The 16,040-nt window shown below is 45.8% G+C and overlaps 1 protein-coding gene across 2 annotated transcripts in view; it reads left to right on the top strand.

Moving 5' to 3' along the window:
* Positions 1 to 16,040, top strand: part of gli3 (GLI family zinc finger 3) — a 105,138-nt gene that overhangs the window by 13,788 nt on the left and 75,310 nt on the right. For both annotated transcript variants that reach the window (XM_069667197.1, XM_069667198.1), the window contains exon 2: positions 6,082 to 6,255. In XM_069667197.1, coding sequence (XP_069523298.1) covers positions 6,123 to 6,255 — 133 coding nt within the window. In that variant the 5' untranslated portion in view covers positions 6,082 to 6,122. The remainder of the gene's footprint in view (positions 1 to 6,081; positions 6,256 to 16,040) is intronic.

Genomic DNA, 16,040 nt, shown 5'->3' on the forward strand with positions numbered 1-16,040 from the left:
GGCTTAATCGAACATCCCATATCAGAGGCTACAGTCCACTGTCCTCTCTCTTTCTCAATAAAGGCGTAAAAGGCCAAATAAAAACAGGCTGGTTACTCCAGCTTAAATGCATTCGAGGGGATCATGAGGGGATTTATGGATCATTTTTATTTTGCACCATTGTGCGCCACCTTCCCCATATTGATATTAACCTAATTGGATGGGACAATGTGTGGATACCTTAACATATCCATCAGAACAAACATCACACAATGTAAAAACAAGACCAGGTCAAATGTGGCTGACTGCATCAGGTCAATGTGCGCTTTTGTGGGCAATGTGTTACAAGGACTGTCCTTATGAGGCCGATGACAACGTGTTTGAAAGCAGATGCGCGCTGCGGACGTAGGTGCAGCCCCGCCTACTCCCCGAACAAAGTATCCAGAGCCGTATAGACAGAGAGTCGCGCCAGTGGAGGTCCAAAATGCTCAATGATTCGCCACTGCGATGTCGCAACTCTCTCTCTCTACGGCTGTGAAAGTACCGTCACTCACTCACTCAGTCAGTCACATACAGACCCGTGTGTACCCGGCGGACAGACAGGGAGAACTTTATGTGAAAGTGAACCTTTCCACATAGAGCAGATTAAGAGCAGCAAGTTTCCCCCATGTGACTGTTTTACTCATTAGAGCAAAGTTGTTTCTCTTTTTAATTCTAAGTAATTGATTTAAGTTGAATTTCTGCCAAATATGACGTGAGGTTCAGTCAGCTGTGCACAGAAACAGCCGATAGAAGTGTCCTTCAAAGGGCTACTTTTTACTTTCCCCGAGCCTGTACTTTTTTAAACGTATACTGTAAAGAAGTTAAATTCCAAGTCCTTTTTTTTACATGAGTATCTGTTCTTATACTTGAGTAAAGAATGAGTGAACTTTTGCCTCATAACATTTTAAAGTAAGGAAGAGTAATCTTAATCAATGCAAGTTCAAGGAAAGAAACTTTTACTCGTGGAGGAATGTTTTCTTCTCTTTCAAGGACTTTCCATTTAGCTGAAGTAATAGTTTGCATTGTTTGCTTTGGCCTCAAGTAAACGGCTGAACAAGCATCTTTTTCATCTTCTTTTAAAGAATCAGGAAAAGTGTCTGATCAAACAAAAGCTCTACGTTTCAGCTCGGGGAGAAGATGAATCAAGCTGAGAGCAAGGGGGGAAACCAATACTGCATAACTGGGCCACCGCTGCAACAAAGCAGCCTGCATTATCCATTGTCTCAGCCTTCACAGCCCCGCTCGCCCTGACACAAGTGGCTCACCAACAAATGCAAAGTCAAAATAAATAAACAGTCTAATAAGCAGAGTTCTGTGGGGAAAACGCCTCAGATTTCCATTGTGGCAGATGCTTTATTCGCCCCTTATCTGCCGGGTAGCGAGCGCAAAAGAAGCATCGTGTAAGCGTTCCGATTACATCGTGTGGGTTTGTTACACAGGAATGTAAGATGCACTCAGCTCATTCTGCGGTGCGACACACAGGGTCCCTCACCAGCCCGCCAAAGCATCTGAAGTGGAGAGGTCTGAGGGAGCAAGACGCACGCGAGGATAATCTTATTAGCTGCGCTGATGAGCTGTGTTGTTGCACTGTTTGTCCTTGACAAATAATATAAACACTGCGCCTCATTTGCACAGGCTTTTATTTTTTCATGTTTTCTGCAGTGCACTTGGGAAAGAAGCCCCTGTATGTCTAGTGTAAAGATACATTTAAGACAGGTAGATCTATTTAGGGCTGCATCTTAAGATTGTTTTCATTATTGATTAATCTGCTGCTTATTTTCATGAGTAATCGATACATTTTTTTAGTCTGAAAATTGTCAAAACTTGTGAGACATGTCTTCAAATTCCTTCTTTTCTGCAACCAATAGTTCAAAAACAAAAGACTCTTCATTTACTGTCATAATTGATGAAGAAAAGCAGCAAATCCTTACATTTAAAGAAGCTTAACCCAGCAAATATTTGACATTTATGCTTGAAACGATTAATCGATCAAAATAGTTGCCGATTAATTTTCTTTCAAACGACCAATCGATTAATCGATTAATCGCTGCGGCTCTAATTTTGTAAAAAGCCTAAAATTTCATTTGCAATTCAGTTTTCACAAGTCTACTGGAAACATAATCAAGTAAAAAGTGTCAATAAATGGATCAAGAGTGTAACACATCATGGTGGGCTATACCAACACTGTGACTGTACACAAACGGGCGAGAAGGCCTCGCACTAAACCAGTTTACATGTGCATATCTGGGATTTGATATGTGTGTGTGTGTGTGTGTGTGTGTGTGTGTGTGTGTGTGTGTGGCGGGGTGTGACTAATTCCTGCTAAATGGCCCTTACTTGAGGGGCTGGTCCCCATCAGCTGTAGGCCAGACTTAGTGCCATCTGGGCACAATGTTAAGTTTCACTGGTGAAAGGGAGCCACAACCACCAAATCCCCCCGCCGCCTCCCTCCCTCCTCCCCTCTTCCCCTTTGCCTTCCAGGGCCGAGGGCGAGCCATAAGTGCAGTGTTGAACACAGCATGGAGAGCTAAGTATGTGGTTTCCTCGCAGAGCCATTGAGTTTGGGAACACCTCCTCAGTGGGGATTTTGAACCCAACGCAGGTCATCTTACCCACAGAAAAGCTCGTCCACTGTCTCCTTAAGGGGCCTCATCCCCTCGCTGACCTTCTCCAATGCAAACACATGCAGCCTGAGCCAGCGCGTTCTGTTTTATTGCTAGATTCAGCTAATCTGGCTGAAGGGCTCCCACTCCTCCTCCTCCTCCTCCCTCTTTGCCCCTCAGTGTTTTAGTTATTCCAGCTGTGCAGGAGCCCTTAATGTTGTTGGCATAGCTGCGAAATGTGCAAAAACACACATTGTACACACAGGAAAACATGTGCAGGCATGCAGGGGCGCAGCGAGGCGCACACACATGCATGCACACACACACATGCTCCTCCCTCTCTCCATTCATTTTCTCCCCCTCTTATCCCACTTTTGCTCACAATCTCCCCTCAATCGTCTCCATCTCCCATCTCTCCCCTCCCCTCTAACTCGCTGCGCCGCGGTGCGTTTGTGCGCCGTTGATAAGCCTAAGATAGCAGATCTCGGTGGTCGCTGATGTAATGATGATGAATGCTGCAGCGCTGCCAGTCTCCCCCCTCAGGGGGCCCTCGACGCTGAACAGTCGCCCCTAATGAAATGAACACAAATACAGTACCCTGTCTGTGAGGGGGGGCAGCCAAATCTAAGAAGACACTTCAAGAGTTTATATAAAAATGTCCCCCAGTTTCTCAGCGTGTGTGTATGTGTGTGTGTGCGTTTGCAAATGCGTTCCTAATGACAGACTGCAGTGGAAGTGGAGCTGCACCTAAAGCAGTTTCAGAGAATTATACTTGTAAAGATGTCGCCTTTAAATAACAAAGGCGGTGATTTTTTGATAGCGTTAGCAGCCGTTTAAGCTCGAGCGGAGAAAAAAAAAGAGAAACTGCATTTTTTCTATCAAAGGCAAAAGTTTATTTTAGTGTTTCACTTTGATGTGTACAATTTGCAGATGACTTTCAACTCGGCGCCTTTGTCACCAAGGCGTATAATTTATGTTAAATTGATTTGCTTAATGTGCTTATAAAATAAGAATGTTTTTTTTTTTTTTCTGAGGGAACCGTCTGAATTGTGGTATTTTAAACCTGTTTAATCGCCTCCATTTCTGTGTGGAAGGATTACAGTGGAGCACAAATAAAGATACACCCTCTTTCTCTCTTCTCTAATTGGGTGTAGGACAGACATTTCATGGGGAAGACGTTAATATGAAATTAACATTTATTTTGGGGAACAACAGCGATCAATGCATAGTTGTAATTCCTCCTCTTTTCTGCCAGGCCTCTGCGACACAACACTGATGCTAACATCTCTGTGCTAGCTCATGTGAATGTATATAAAACTCTGCTGTCTGCCTCTGGCTTAGTGAAAGTGCCAAATGAAAATGACATGACACTTCAGATTAAGATCTTGTGCGAAAGGATAAACACAACTTTTCCACATCAGGAAGAAGTCTCGGTGTAAACACAGATGGGAGTGTGAATTTCTGAGCATATTTTTTGGCAAAAATGAGCAACAAGAAAGGCCGAAGCAGAGACCAGGAACATCTGCAGGATTGGGTGTGGGCGTCCAGGTCAGAGGGATTATGGGTGAAAAGGTCCTGCTTTTAATTGCTGCTTTGGAACTGTGGCCTGCCTGCTGGAACACAAAAGGCCGGTCAGACACGCTTCAGTGGATCGGACTTGTGAATATTTGCCCGAGCGGTGGAATGCCTCGCTTTCTCCTCCCCTGCAAACCCCAACGCAGACCCTCATTTTAACTGCAGCTTTTTTAAGCTCTGGTTTGACTCACCTGGAAACAGCAGCAAGGCACACTCATGCACAATCAAAATGCAAAGCATGTTGGGAGTTATCAGACACAGCTGGAAAGTAGGCTCCCTTTACTTTACCAGAATGAAGTAGTGACACTTAAAAATCTTCTCTGATCACGCTCCTGTTTCAGTTTCTGCGTGCAAAAGAAACCCCCCAGAAACGACAGCACTCGAATCCAACACACGCAGAAGTGATCTGAGATGATATCTGAGCGAGTGGGACAAAAAATGTCTTTGGTTAGCGATGACGGCTACACATGTATTCATGTGGGAGTGATTAGAGGACGAGCTCTTGTTTAATTCTGTTTTGATTGGTAAGGCAGTAATTGCATTGTTTTTTTTTCCGTCTCTACAGTTTTGTTTTTTTTGGGGAATAAGCCGGCAATTGCTTACAGATGTTGTTGTCGGGTCAGAAAAACGAAGGCAGACTCTGGTTTTTTCAGGGGGTTGGGAGGAAAAAAAAACAAACAAAGCGCACAGTGTTTGTCTGAAGTTTACCCCTCACCACTTCCCCCTCGACTCACCTCCTTAGGGAGTTGGTAAATATCACCCCCCCTCCTCCTCCTCCTCCTCTTCCCCTTTTCTTGTAGTTTTCTCCTCTGTTTGCATTACTTCACTGCTGGCCTTTTTGTATCCGTGCATGTTTACAGGGCGGAGGACAATTAAAACACACACTCGGGTAATTAGCCGGTCTTTATTGGAAAGAAGACTAAATATTTCCAGTCCTCCTGCATGAATTATGGCGCCTAAGTAAAGGCTTTGTATCGGCCCAAATGAAGCTGTCCTGTACTTTGTTTAAATGAGCGGTTGGTTGTGGTGCATCACCGTGCTGTCTCCATAATAAAAGACCTCCATGACCTAGATAGATTCGAGTTTGTAGACGGCCTCTGAGGTGCTGAACCGAGCAGCATGTCTGCTAGACTGTTGGCTGAACCCCTTCTAAACCCACAGACAGCATTAACTCGAACCACCTTTATTCTTTGAAAGAAAAATTGCCCGGCACCATGATATTCCCAAAAGGGCCTTCAAACAACCCTTGTTTTTTTAGGACTGTGAACGTTTCTCTCTCTGTGGTATCCCCTTAAGGTTTGTGCTTTCTCTGTGGAAAGACTGCTCGAGCAGGATTATCAGTATATCCACAAGCTGCCTGCACTTCTATTCTCAGATACAAACCCTCGTCAGGATGTCCTGCCGCGCTGTGTTTATAGAGATGTTGATTTTTTTCTTGACAAGAAGTCAGAAGTTTAGTGCAGCACAGTTGAAATGGAGGTAATCTTAATTTTGGTTTTGGAGGTTTAACCGCAGTTAGAGGAAGGAGAAGGAGATCAGTCCGGCAGACAAGCAGATCAGAGCCCAGCAGGTTTTAGTTAAAATAAATCAGGGTGAGCTGCTGGATTGACCCGAGGTCTGCTCTGGGCATCATGAAAAGGGAGGATTGGATCTGAAGTTTTCCTCACAAGGTTCCCAGTGTTGGAGTCTTTCCTTCAGGCACTCTATTGTTAAAATGTTTCACTCAAATCAAGCAAAAAAAAGCTTAAATAAACACAAAATCGAACCAAGAATAACTTCAGTTTAACAAGTAGAGAAATGCCAGTAGAATATAAATCACATCTCTTTTGTGCTTTCAGTCTCTGCCTTCACTCATCTTCTCTTCCTTCTTCTCCTCCGCCAGTTATCCCGTCTCCATGAGGTGTTGAGGAATGAACCATCGCAATGGAAACCCAGTCCCAGGCCAGTTCAGCAGCTGAGAAGAAGAAGAGGGTGGAGACCATCGTGGCGACCAAAGGCTCATCAGCGCGCAATGACATCAGCGAGAAGGCGGTGGCCTCCAGCACCACCTCAAACGGTACGCATCGCTTCTGACTGAGCGCTCACACTGAGCCACCGTGGTTAATGTGAATACGATTCTGCTCATTTGGAATACACCCAGCTTTGGTGAGATCCCTCCATTAGTCAGCTGAGTAATGGTAAAATGTAGCCTCAAACCACGAGTGAAAGGCGACGTCACCAGCCTGTTCGCACTCTTTCGTCAATTGTTAGCTTACGCAGTCGCCCAAAGTGTCAAAATATGAAGCTGAAGCTTCGTCATGTCTAGACGCTGTCCTCTACCGTGTTGTTTTGACGTGGCGTTGAAGTCAAGTGTGAAGAGTGCTAGTTTCCAGTTAGGGTGGACGGGCGATGGATGTGTCAAACAAACACTGAACTTTAACCCGTTAAGAAATAAAGATAGCAATGTTGACTGATGTTGATTTTTACAAGCGCAATTATCTTAAACATAACCGACGTTGGCTAGATAAGGGATGTTAGTTAGATAACCTATGGTAGTTAAGGGTCATGCGTGCATTAGTATGTATTTATTATTGCTAACTGGCTGCAAAGCCCTGCACGAAACAAGCTAAAGCCCCTTTTACACTGTCAAGGCGGGATTATAACGCCTCTGTTAGGTTCCGTCCTTAATGTGAAACGCACGGAGGCAGAACGGTGAGGCGTAGTCGTTTCACTTCTGAGCCGGCCTCGGAGGTAGTAACAGAGGCGAAATGGCATCAGCGTAAACAGCAGAGCCGTCAGGGCAGAGCAGCGCCGTGTGTGTGTTTGTTTACACCTTGCGCACGTTTAGCTTTAGCAACGCCGGAACTCTATGTAAAATCACACACTGGGGCGGCTTTACGCTGGCGTTGCTTGGTCCAATGTAAAATGACAAAGGCTGCATGACGGCGGAGCTTTGTTACGGCGCTGAGAAAGAACTGCAGTGTAAAAAGGGCTTCAGACAACAGTGGTACCCAGATAGTCATATTTTGAAGCTTAGGGCCATGGAACATGCTGCCATATTTGGCGACCTGGACGTGTTGATGTGCCAAAGGTCAAAATGATCAAACTATCATCGTAGACAGTGCCAAAATAAAACCAGTAATCAATTACACATTTTTAACTTGTATGTCTCTGTTTCTTTAAATGAAAGCACAGCAAGAACAGTCTCATTACCTGCTGATCTTAAAGATGATTAAAGTGTCGAGAAGTACATTTTAATATCAAACTTCATCTCGTTCTCAGGGACAAACTTTCCCTTCAATCACACATTTTATTGTTTTGTTTCCTACATTTAGCTCAAGTCACTAAAGCGTGATGTTTTGATATTTGCCAGACCTCCGTTAGCTACAGATCGAGGCTGCTATACATCACTTGCTATCACTCAACATATTTACGCATCTGGGCCTTTGACCTGCTGGGAACCGAGGAATGTTTTTGTGCCTACGTTCTCATAACTTTAAGATGAAATTGCTCAACTCCTGAAAACATGATTTAAAGATTAAACGCTGACAGATCCTTGCTTATGTTACTTAAGTTTACATTAACCCTATTCTTTAGCGTCACAGGGAGTCACTGGTAGCTAAACTTTGGCATGTTTACACAGCAGTGTCTTCAACACGTGCTATTAAAAGCTTACAGTCTGCTAAGCCTGTCGCCTTTTAGCCTTTCATTCTTAATTCAGTCGCTGGAATGAGGAATATTAGATTCTTTCTGGTGGGAAGCCGCAGACAAAACCAGAGTGCAGCTGTGCTCATTAGCCGGGAGAGGATTTGGAAGTTTTTTGGGTGTGGATGGTTGACTTTTCAGTCACCCCAAATCAACTCGAGTGTGAACGGGGGACAAACAATCCCGGAGAGCGTAAATAAGTTGCTGTGACTCGCTCCCCATATGGGAGTTATCACAGGAAGTGGGTAAGGTAATGCATCCTGGAGCGTCTTGGAAACACTCTCACTCTTACTCATTCCCAGATGGCGTGCACGGATTTATTAATTAAAGGGGCAGCACGGAAAAGGAGTTTGTTGTGGAAAAAGCATGGATGCAATTTGGCTCAGGGAGAGTGGATTTTTCTTCATAATGTGCGGATAATTACAGCTCTTAAACCTCGCTGAAGATTCTCCTACAAACACACGTTAGGAAAAGTCACACTCCCTAAAATACAGTAGCCTCATAATTCACTTTACAAAGGGAGTGATGATACATATCGGCAGAAAAAGGTCCCTTTAAGATCCCCATCTCTCTCTCTCCTGGAATAGAATATAGCTTACACATTCTTTGTGTTGTAATAATTACAGCACATTCCCCAAGTCGCCCCCAGAACTCATAACCTCTTATCAGGTGTAACCCGACGCTCGCCTCAACTTTAACCCCCGTAGCCCCTGCCCGACCGCCTCCGTGCAAACAAAAGGTAATTGTGAGCAGCTGTGGAACCCCGGAGACTGGTTCTTCTTAGGAAGGCCCCGGCGAAATATTTCCCCCTGTCAGGCTGAGCAGCAGCCCCTGATGTAGAGCGGTGGAAACCCCGTGGAGCGCCCAGCAACAGCGTGCTAGGATAAGTTGTGAAAAGTGGAAAATGAGTTGGGGCAGGGGGGCTTTTTCTGGGGGATTTTCTTATTATTTGAGTTGACAATAAACTGGTACAAAGCAGCTTACAGTGCACACAAGTCAAACAAAACAAAACAAATATTAAAACAACCATAAAAGCAGAGTAGGGCTTCCATGTGTAGAGATCTCAGAGCGAGGGGGCTGCACATGGACATGCCTTGCTCAAGGACAGCTCGACAGTGCCCAGGAAAGGAGCTGGCACCTCTCCAGCTACCAGCCCCAATTACACTCGGTCCTTACCGGCCACTTGAGCTGGCCACCCTCCGGTTCCCAAGCAAAGTCCCTACAGACTGAGCTACCGTCTACCCCAAATGCAGAACAATGGGAGTTAAAATACAACTGATGCTCTTTACCTGAAAATCACCTCTATAAGGGTTGATGAACCCAATCTATTCTTTCCAACACTGATCAAATATATCCTCCTTGAGTCTCAAAGTGAATGTTTTTTTTCCATGACAAAGATTGAATGCCTCATACTGGAACCAATCTACAGCGGTGGACCTTTTTTTTTAATAGAACCCGCTAACATTTAAAGATATAGAGCCAAGAAGTTTGCATTGGTATCCTACCCAAATATAAGACCTGAAAACCAAAGTCAATGTTAATTTTTAAAGCCTTTCCCTGCTGTCTGTGACTGTCTACAAGTAGTTTTTAAGTCTCAAAACAATCTCTAAACACAGGCTAGTGAGATGCTGCTTGGACTTTCCAAAGAAATCAATGCTACCAAGATACGAGAGTCGGGACCCTAAAAACACTGTGTGTATTTCACGTTGGTATGTGCGTGGCTGTGAAGGACGCAACAGTGCACGCGTCGGCGAGCTCCGTGACCGCCAGCTGTCTCAGCGCTAATTGTTAGCAAGCTAACTTTACGTTGACAGGTTTCCTTTAAATCAAGCCTCATGTGCGGAGGGCTTGGTAACGTTTGCCCCATGGGGCTATAAAGGATGAAGTTACCCGAGTCTATTGTTGAAGTCGAGCTGAAACGGCATTTTGAGAGTATCTAGCTTCCGTATCGTGACGTATTTCCGAGTGAAACAGGACGTGCAGGCGGGACATATCATTAGAGGGATTTGATTTGATCGTTGAGAAGTGGGCGTAGACAGACGTTCTCCACAGCGCAGTAGCTAGCTAACTGACCGAGCGTTCTTGGTGCTCTGCGGCTAAATGTTGCAGATTGATTGGTTGAAATTGTTTGGTGCTAACTTTACGTAAGCACGCGTGAAATTTAGTTTTACAGGAAGAAAAAATGATCGGATTTTGATACAAGAATACGAAGAAATTGATTTTCTGTATTTTTTACCGGGGATGTGATCTAAAAAGATTAAAATGACATTTTTCATTTCACCTCGACTTTAATGTGGGTTAAATGCCCCAACAACCCCTACATCAGCAGTTTGTCAACAAATTGAAAGTGAATCGCATCTTATGTATTTACATGGAAGCTATTTGCCATGTAAGCTCATTTGGGCTGAGCATCTAATGATGCAAGATACTACACTGATATCAGAGAACAGACCCCCATCTCACTATATTTTTGTTTTATCTAACTCTACTTTATCTGACTCTTTTAATTTGAGAATTTGTCAACAGTCAGGTAGAAGTCATTTGAAAAGTGTAGTCCCGGTTGTAGCCGTGCTAGCGGTACAATGAGCCAGAATCTAAGTGTATCTTCATAAAATCAAAGATCACAAAAAATAAAATCATTTTGTTTGAAGTCACAAGCAGGTGTGAGGTCTCCTGTAGATTTAACTCTTGGAGTTGAGGCAAATATTAGCTTAATAAACAACTTTTTAGGTTCTGGTTTTGCTAGCTTATCCAAAAACAGCGGCAACAACAACTTGAGCCGAATGCGAGCCGACGACAATGCGCATCAGGTCACGCAGTGACGCAGGACATAAGGCACCGCCCCCTGGTGAAATACCGTGTTTTTAGGGAGTCCCACCAAGATACAGCCTAGATCTGATCAGATCTCGTAACCGATCAGGGGAAACTTTATCTCCTTGTATTTGGCTCTAAACTCCTCAAAGGGATGTTTCTCCATTCAGCACTGTCTTCCCCTCTTGTTTCTGCTCTAAGTTCTTTCCAGGCTCGGAGTAATTATCAAGTCCTGGTTGGAGCGTTCCCACATGGTCCCCTAAATGGTGGCTTCATCCTGTGTGCCATTCATCTCCGTGCCCCCTCCTCTCGCAATGACAGCTCAAAAGAGCCGACTGTGCCACAACAATGCTCTGATTGGTGCTCTTTAGGAGAGGTTTTTAGGAGGGGGTTGGGGTGGGGTGGGTTTGCGCTCCCCTCCCACCCTCATCATTCGGCGGGCAGGTGGACCACAAAGTCCCCTGATTCTTTTGTTGGTCCTGAGCTAAAAAAAAAAAAGAGATGTCCAGGCTTTTTGCCTGAATAAATCCTGTCGTCATGGGATAATTTGCTAATAATAAAAAAGGAGGTGGGTGGGGGAAGAAGAAGAGAAGGGAAAAAGTTCTGGTTGGTTGGATTTTTATGATATGGCTGATTTTATTTGAAAAATAGAGGGAGCTGATGTAAGGAGTCAGATGAACACTGGGAGTAGTGTTTTACTTCGAAAGGGCCTCTATAAAGTTGCTGGGACCTTTTAGTGGTCATGCTTTAAAGGGCAAGAGCAAAGGGTCTCAGAGGCAAACAAGTTAAGCCTTAAAGGGCAACAAATGTTCGGCTCTCGTGTCGAGAAATCCCTAAGCAAATGGAGAGCGTGGCTAAAGTGTTTAAAGAAGGAAAAAAGGGGACACTTGACTGCTTTGAAAAAGAAAATCTCCAGAAGAATGATACGGAGAGCGAGGGTGGGGTGGGGGGGGGGGGGGGGGGGGGGGAGATAGAGGAAGAGGAAGAGGAAGAGTGAGGGGCCACCTTCTTTTTTAGGCAGCCATTTAAATGATCAACAGTAAATAGAGGGGAATGTCATCTGACAGAAATAAAGTTCCCGTTAACAGCGGGGATGGAAAGTAATTTACAGATACGCTGTCCCCGCCATCTTTGTGCCTCGCAGATAAGGTTTCATTTCAGAAACGGATAGGAGACATTTTCACTTACGGGCCCCCATTCTGGGACACCTGTGATAACAGCTTGTGGACCCCTAATTGAAAATGGGTTTCAAAATGGATTTTCACTTTTCTTCCTCCCCCTCCACACCCTCCCTCATGACTAACCCCCCCCTCCCTTCCATCCCTTTTTTCCTTGGCGTTGCCTCGTCGTCGGCAGAGGGAGGCGATATTGGAAGGACAGGGAGGGAGGGAAAGACGGGGGGGGGGGAAATGTAGTGTTGGGAGCGGATCATCCCTCAGCCCGTGTCACAGCTATGACAGGCGCGTGATCCGTCTTATTAATGAAATCATTGATCACTTGATGGGACTCATAATCAACTGTTTCTCCACTGTGTCCTGCCTCATCTCCTCCTCCTCCCTCCTCCTCATTCTGCCACCTCTACTTTCCACGTTTTTATCCCCGTTTTATCCCCCTTTAAAGATAAACCACTTTGGCAATCTTGATCTTTTATTTGTCTTACTGAGGTGAAGCTAATTAAATATAAAAATTGTATAAAAATATGTGTTTTAGCTTCTGCAGAAGTTGCAAAAAATGCATCCACGTACTCCCTTAAATTGTGTTTTTCTTTAGGAGGAAACAAGTCGGCTTTAATTTGTTGTTTGTGCATCACCACAGCTAAAAGGTGATCTCTGTCATCTGTATTTGCTCTGTATGTATTTCACGGGGGGACCAGCAGAGGAAGCGGGGGCCCCTCTGTGTTACCCTACTCGGGGCTCTGCCTGTGGGAGCTAATGAGAGAGGACTGATGGAGGGATAAGGGACCTCATGGGAGCGCTGGCTGGCCCACGGGTCAAACAGCACAATGGAGGAGGCGTTATAGAGCCTGACACACAACCCCACACAGGAAAACTGGCTTTTAGTGTCAAAGGAGCTCTGTATGGTACATCAATTATACATAAAATACACAAAAACACATTATTTAAGCAGGAAATCATAGAAGAAAATACAAATTTAACCGATAAAGAGCTGCTTTTGTGATTCAAAATGAGGATGAATAAGTGTAACATACCTGTAGATTAGGGTTAGTGAAGTCACACTGGCCCCATGTGCACACAGTTCATGTGCCCGGTCATAGACATTTCATGGATCTCTGCGCTGAAAGCAATTTCCTGCAGCAGCAGGGGGACGGGCTTTGGCAGAGCCACCTCACAGGGGCCTGAGGCGCAGGATTAGCTTAGCCTCGCTGCTACTCAGGGCGGAGGGGAACCTCAGCTGCCCGGCCCCAGTCCTGCCCAGCCTGGCCTCGCTCATCTGGCACACGTCTGCAGGCCCTGATCTGCCCGCTGGAGCTGCTGCTCGGCCCCTGCGCTGCTGGAAGATGCATATAAGCCACTGCCGCAAGACTTTTGCACGCTGTGGGGATGCAGCCAGAATTTAGCTGTAGTGGAATTGCATATTTGGGTTTTTTTTTGGTCAGTGATCATCCTACTTGTTTGCCTTGAAAGAACCTAAAATGTCGCTGTTATTCCAAGAAAACTGGACAGATCCAGAACCTTGGTACATACAGTAGCGACTGAATTTCCATTACATTTGAGTATTCTTTGTTGTATTATATATAAAATAATCTTTGACATCTCAGTCGTAGATTTCTAACTCTAATACGTTGTGATAATTCACGCTGACCATCACAATGGCCTCCTGCAAGAACCCGAGATCATTTTCACTGACACGCTGAGAGCCAGAATGGCCTGGAAGTCAGAGGTCACGGAGGTCAGAGACGAGTCTCTGAAGCGTCCTCTCAGCCTCACAAAGACAAATCAGTCCTGCCCTGTGTGAGCGGAGGCCCCGGCCCTGTTACATCCCTGCAGCACAGCACTGTGGCCCTACCGTCTCACTCCTCCCAGAGAGGGAGGCGGGGGCGACCGAGAGACCGCGTAAACTCATAAACCCACAAAGTGAGGAAACGGTAGTTGATTATTCTAGCACTCTGTCTATTTGTCGGCAGGCATCGGCGGCCTCCCTCCTGCCAGGAGGAACAAAGCAGGAGTGTCCTGACCCTGCCAGGAGGATTTATTGTCCTCTCGCTCACACCTCCTCACCACAGCCGGGTTCTTGTTGAAGTAGCAACTAGTGGCCCAACCACCAGGGAGGAAGTTTATATGAAAGAATGACGTGTGAAGAGAGGCAGGCCTTACTAGTAAGGATGTCCTGATCAGCTATTTTAGCCCCCGATCCTGATCCGAGTTGTTGCTTAGGCGCAGCAGCCTTTTCCTCTGTTGCTTTAGTGAATGCACCGTATTGGTAGTATTGAACGTAGCTCTACTGCTACCGCCTTGTGAAACGATCATATTGCATATATTGCAAGTGGCTGTTGGACTGTTTACAATATATCCACACTGCTGACATTTTAGCCACAGGGTTGCTAATGCTAAGTTGCTAAGCGTTTGCGTTCTGCCGCAAATTGTGCTCAGTTTACGACAGCTGACGTAAATGATCGGGGTGAGTTGATCGGCTCAAATTGCCGATCCCAGATCAGTTAAAAAATAGTTGAGATCGGGATCGGGACGTCCCTACTCACTAGTGAGCTGATGTTTTGCATTCTCAATGTGATTTTGATCAAAGGGTTTTAGAGATAATTAATATAATATGCACAATAAGGCTTCTGCCCTTTTTATTTTGAAGTTGCTTCTTTAAATATAAGTGGAGTCGTGTGAGTTATATCTTTGTCCTTTCCCCTCATCAAGCACATTTTTCTTCCTGACATGTGGCAAAGCAGAAACTATTATTTAAAATCATAAATCAATCAGTCCCTTTTAAAGAAGTCATTGAGCGTAATAAGAAACAGACCGTTTCATTTTTGGCATCGCGTCTTTTAAAGAGACAGCATGTGAACTCGTATCTGCTCCAACAACGTCGCATTAAAACATCTTTGTTTTTGTCCATTTAAGCGAAACATCCAGAAAAATCTGAATGTCACAGAATGTACTGTGTGAAAGCAGCCGGCGTGTTTGAGGCCTGCCTCCGCTCAAAACTCACTGGATTAAATCGAGACATGCTCTCGGGTCTGAGAGAGCAAAAGGCCCCACACCCCCTAATCTCTCTCCCCTGACCTCCACACCCTCTGGGCCTTGACTCTCACCCTTCTCCCTGCTCGCCCCCTCCCCTTTCTCCACCCCGACTCTCTCCCTCACAGTGCGAAAGAGGAGCCAGGATCAAAGGCCACAAACCACGGCAGTGATTTCTGGTGATTGATTAGAAGCAGAGGTTGAGAAGCAGCAGCGGCTCTCTTCCCCTCCGCTCTTCCCACCCTCCGGTGCTGCGTGCGCGCTCTCCCAGGGCTCTCGTAAATAGCTCGGGCTTCAAGTGTGAAAAGAGTTGCCACGATTGGCAGACGGAGTCCAGGAACACATCCGAGCTGGAGCAGGGCCTGGCTAGTTTTTCCTCGCCTCTTCCTCCTTCCTTGGATGGCAGGGGGGTGTCAGTTGATAAGAACCATTTGTTGTCTCGCTCGGATCTGGGGAGGGACAGTGTAATCCCCTCGCCCTGGTCGGTTCACAGAGCTGGAGGAAAAGAGCCGAGCAGAGGAGAGGAGAGGAGGAGGAATTGATTTTCAGAGAGAGGGCATGCGGAGAATTGAACTCAGATGTGCAGCAGAGACGGGGTTTGAAAGAAAGAACTCTACTTGCGGGGAAACAAATGTCTGTAGCTTACAGCTGAGGGGCCGTGCAATTTGAACTTGAGCAAAGTCCTTCTAATGTTAATCAATTGCATAGCTGTCTTTCACCATCCTCTGCCCGCCTACTCCCCCTCCTCCTCCTCCCCCTCCTCCTCCCTCCTCTTTCCTGAGCCCGACTCAGCCTTGAGGCCTCTTGACATGCAAGTGGTCCTGTAAAGGCATTTTAATAGGCCATGCCCATTCAAAAGGCACAAAGATTAATGCCTGAACCACATGCGCGCTTTTCTGCACAGAGACGCAAACACGCACGCACCTCTCTTCTCACCTGGAGCTGCGAGTCTAATGATGTTCGGAGTGTGGGCCTCGCAGCGACAGCTCCAGTCCCGCGGAGATGTGTCTCATGTCAGACTTTGCGCCAGACAGACTCCAATAAGGAGTCGGGGTGGTGTTGGGGTGGGGTGGGTGTTCTCCAATGCAGCTGGAGCCGAGCCAAAACTAAAAGTGCAATCCTCTGAAGGTTTTGTTTTTCC

The sequence above is a fragment of the Semicossyphus pulcher genome, unplaced genomic scaffold (assembly GCF_022749685.1).
Source record: "Semicossyphus pulcher isolate SPU_LCO1_2020_fin unplaced genomic scaffold, fSemPul1.0.p SCAF_18, whole genome shotgun sequence".
Taxonomy (NCBI): Eukaryota; Metazoa; Chordata; class Actinopteri; order Labriformes; family Labridae; genus Semicossyphus; species Semicossyphus pulcher.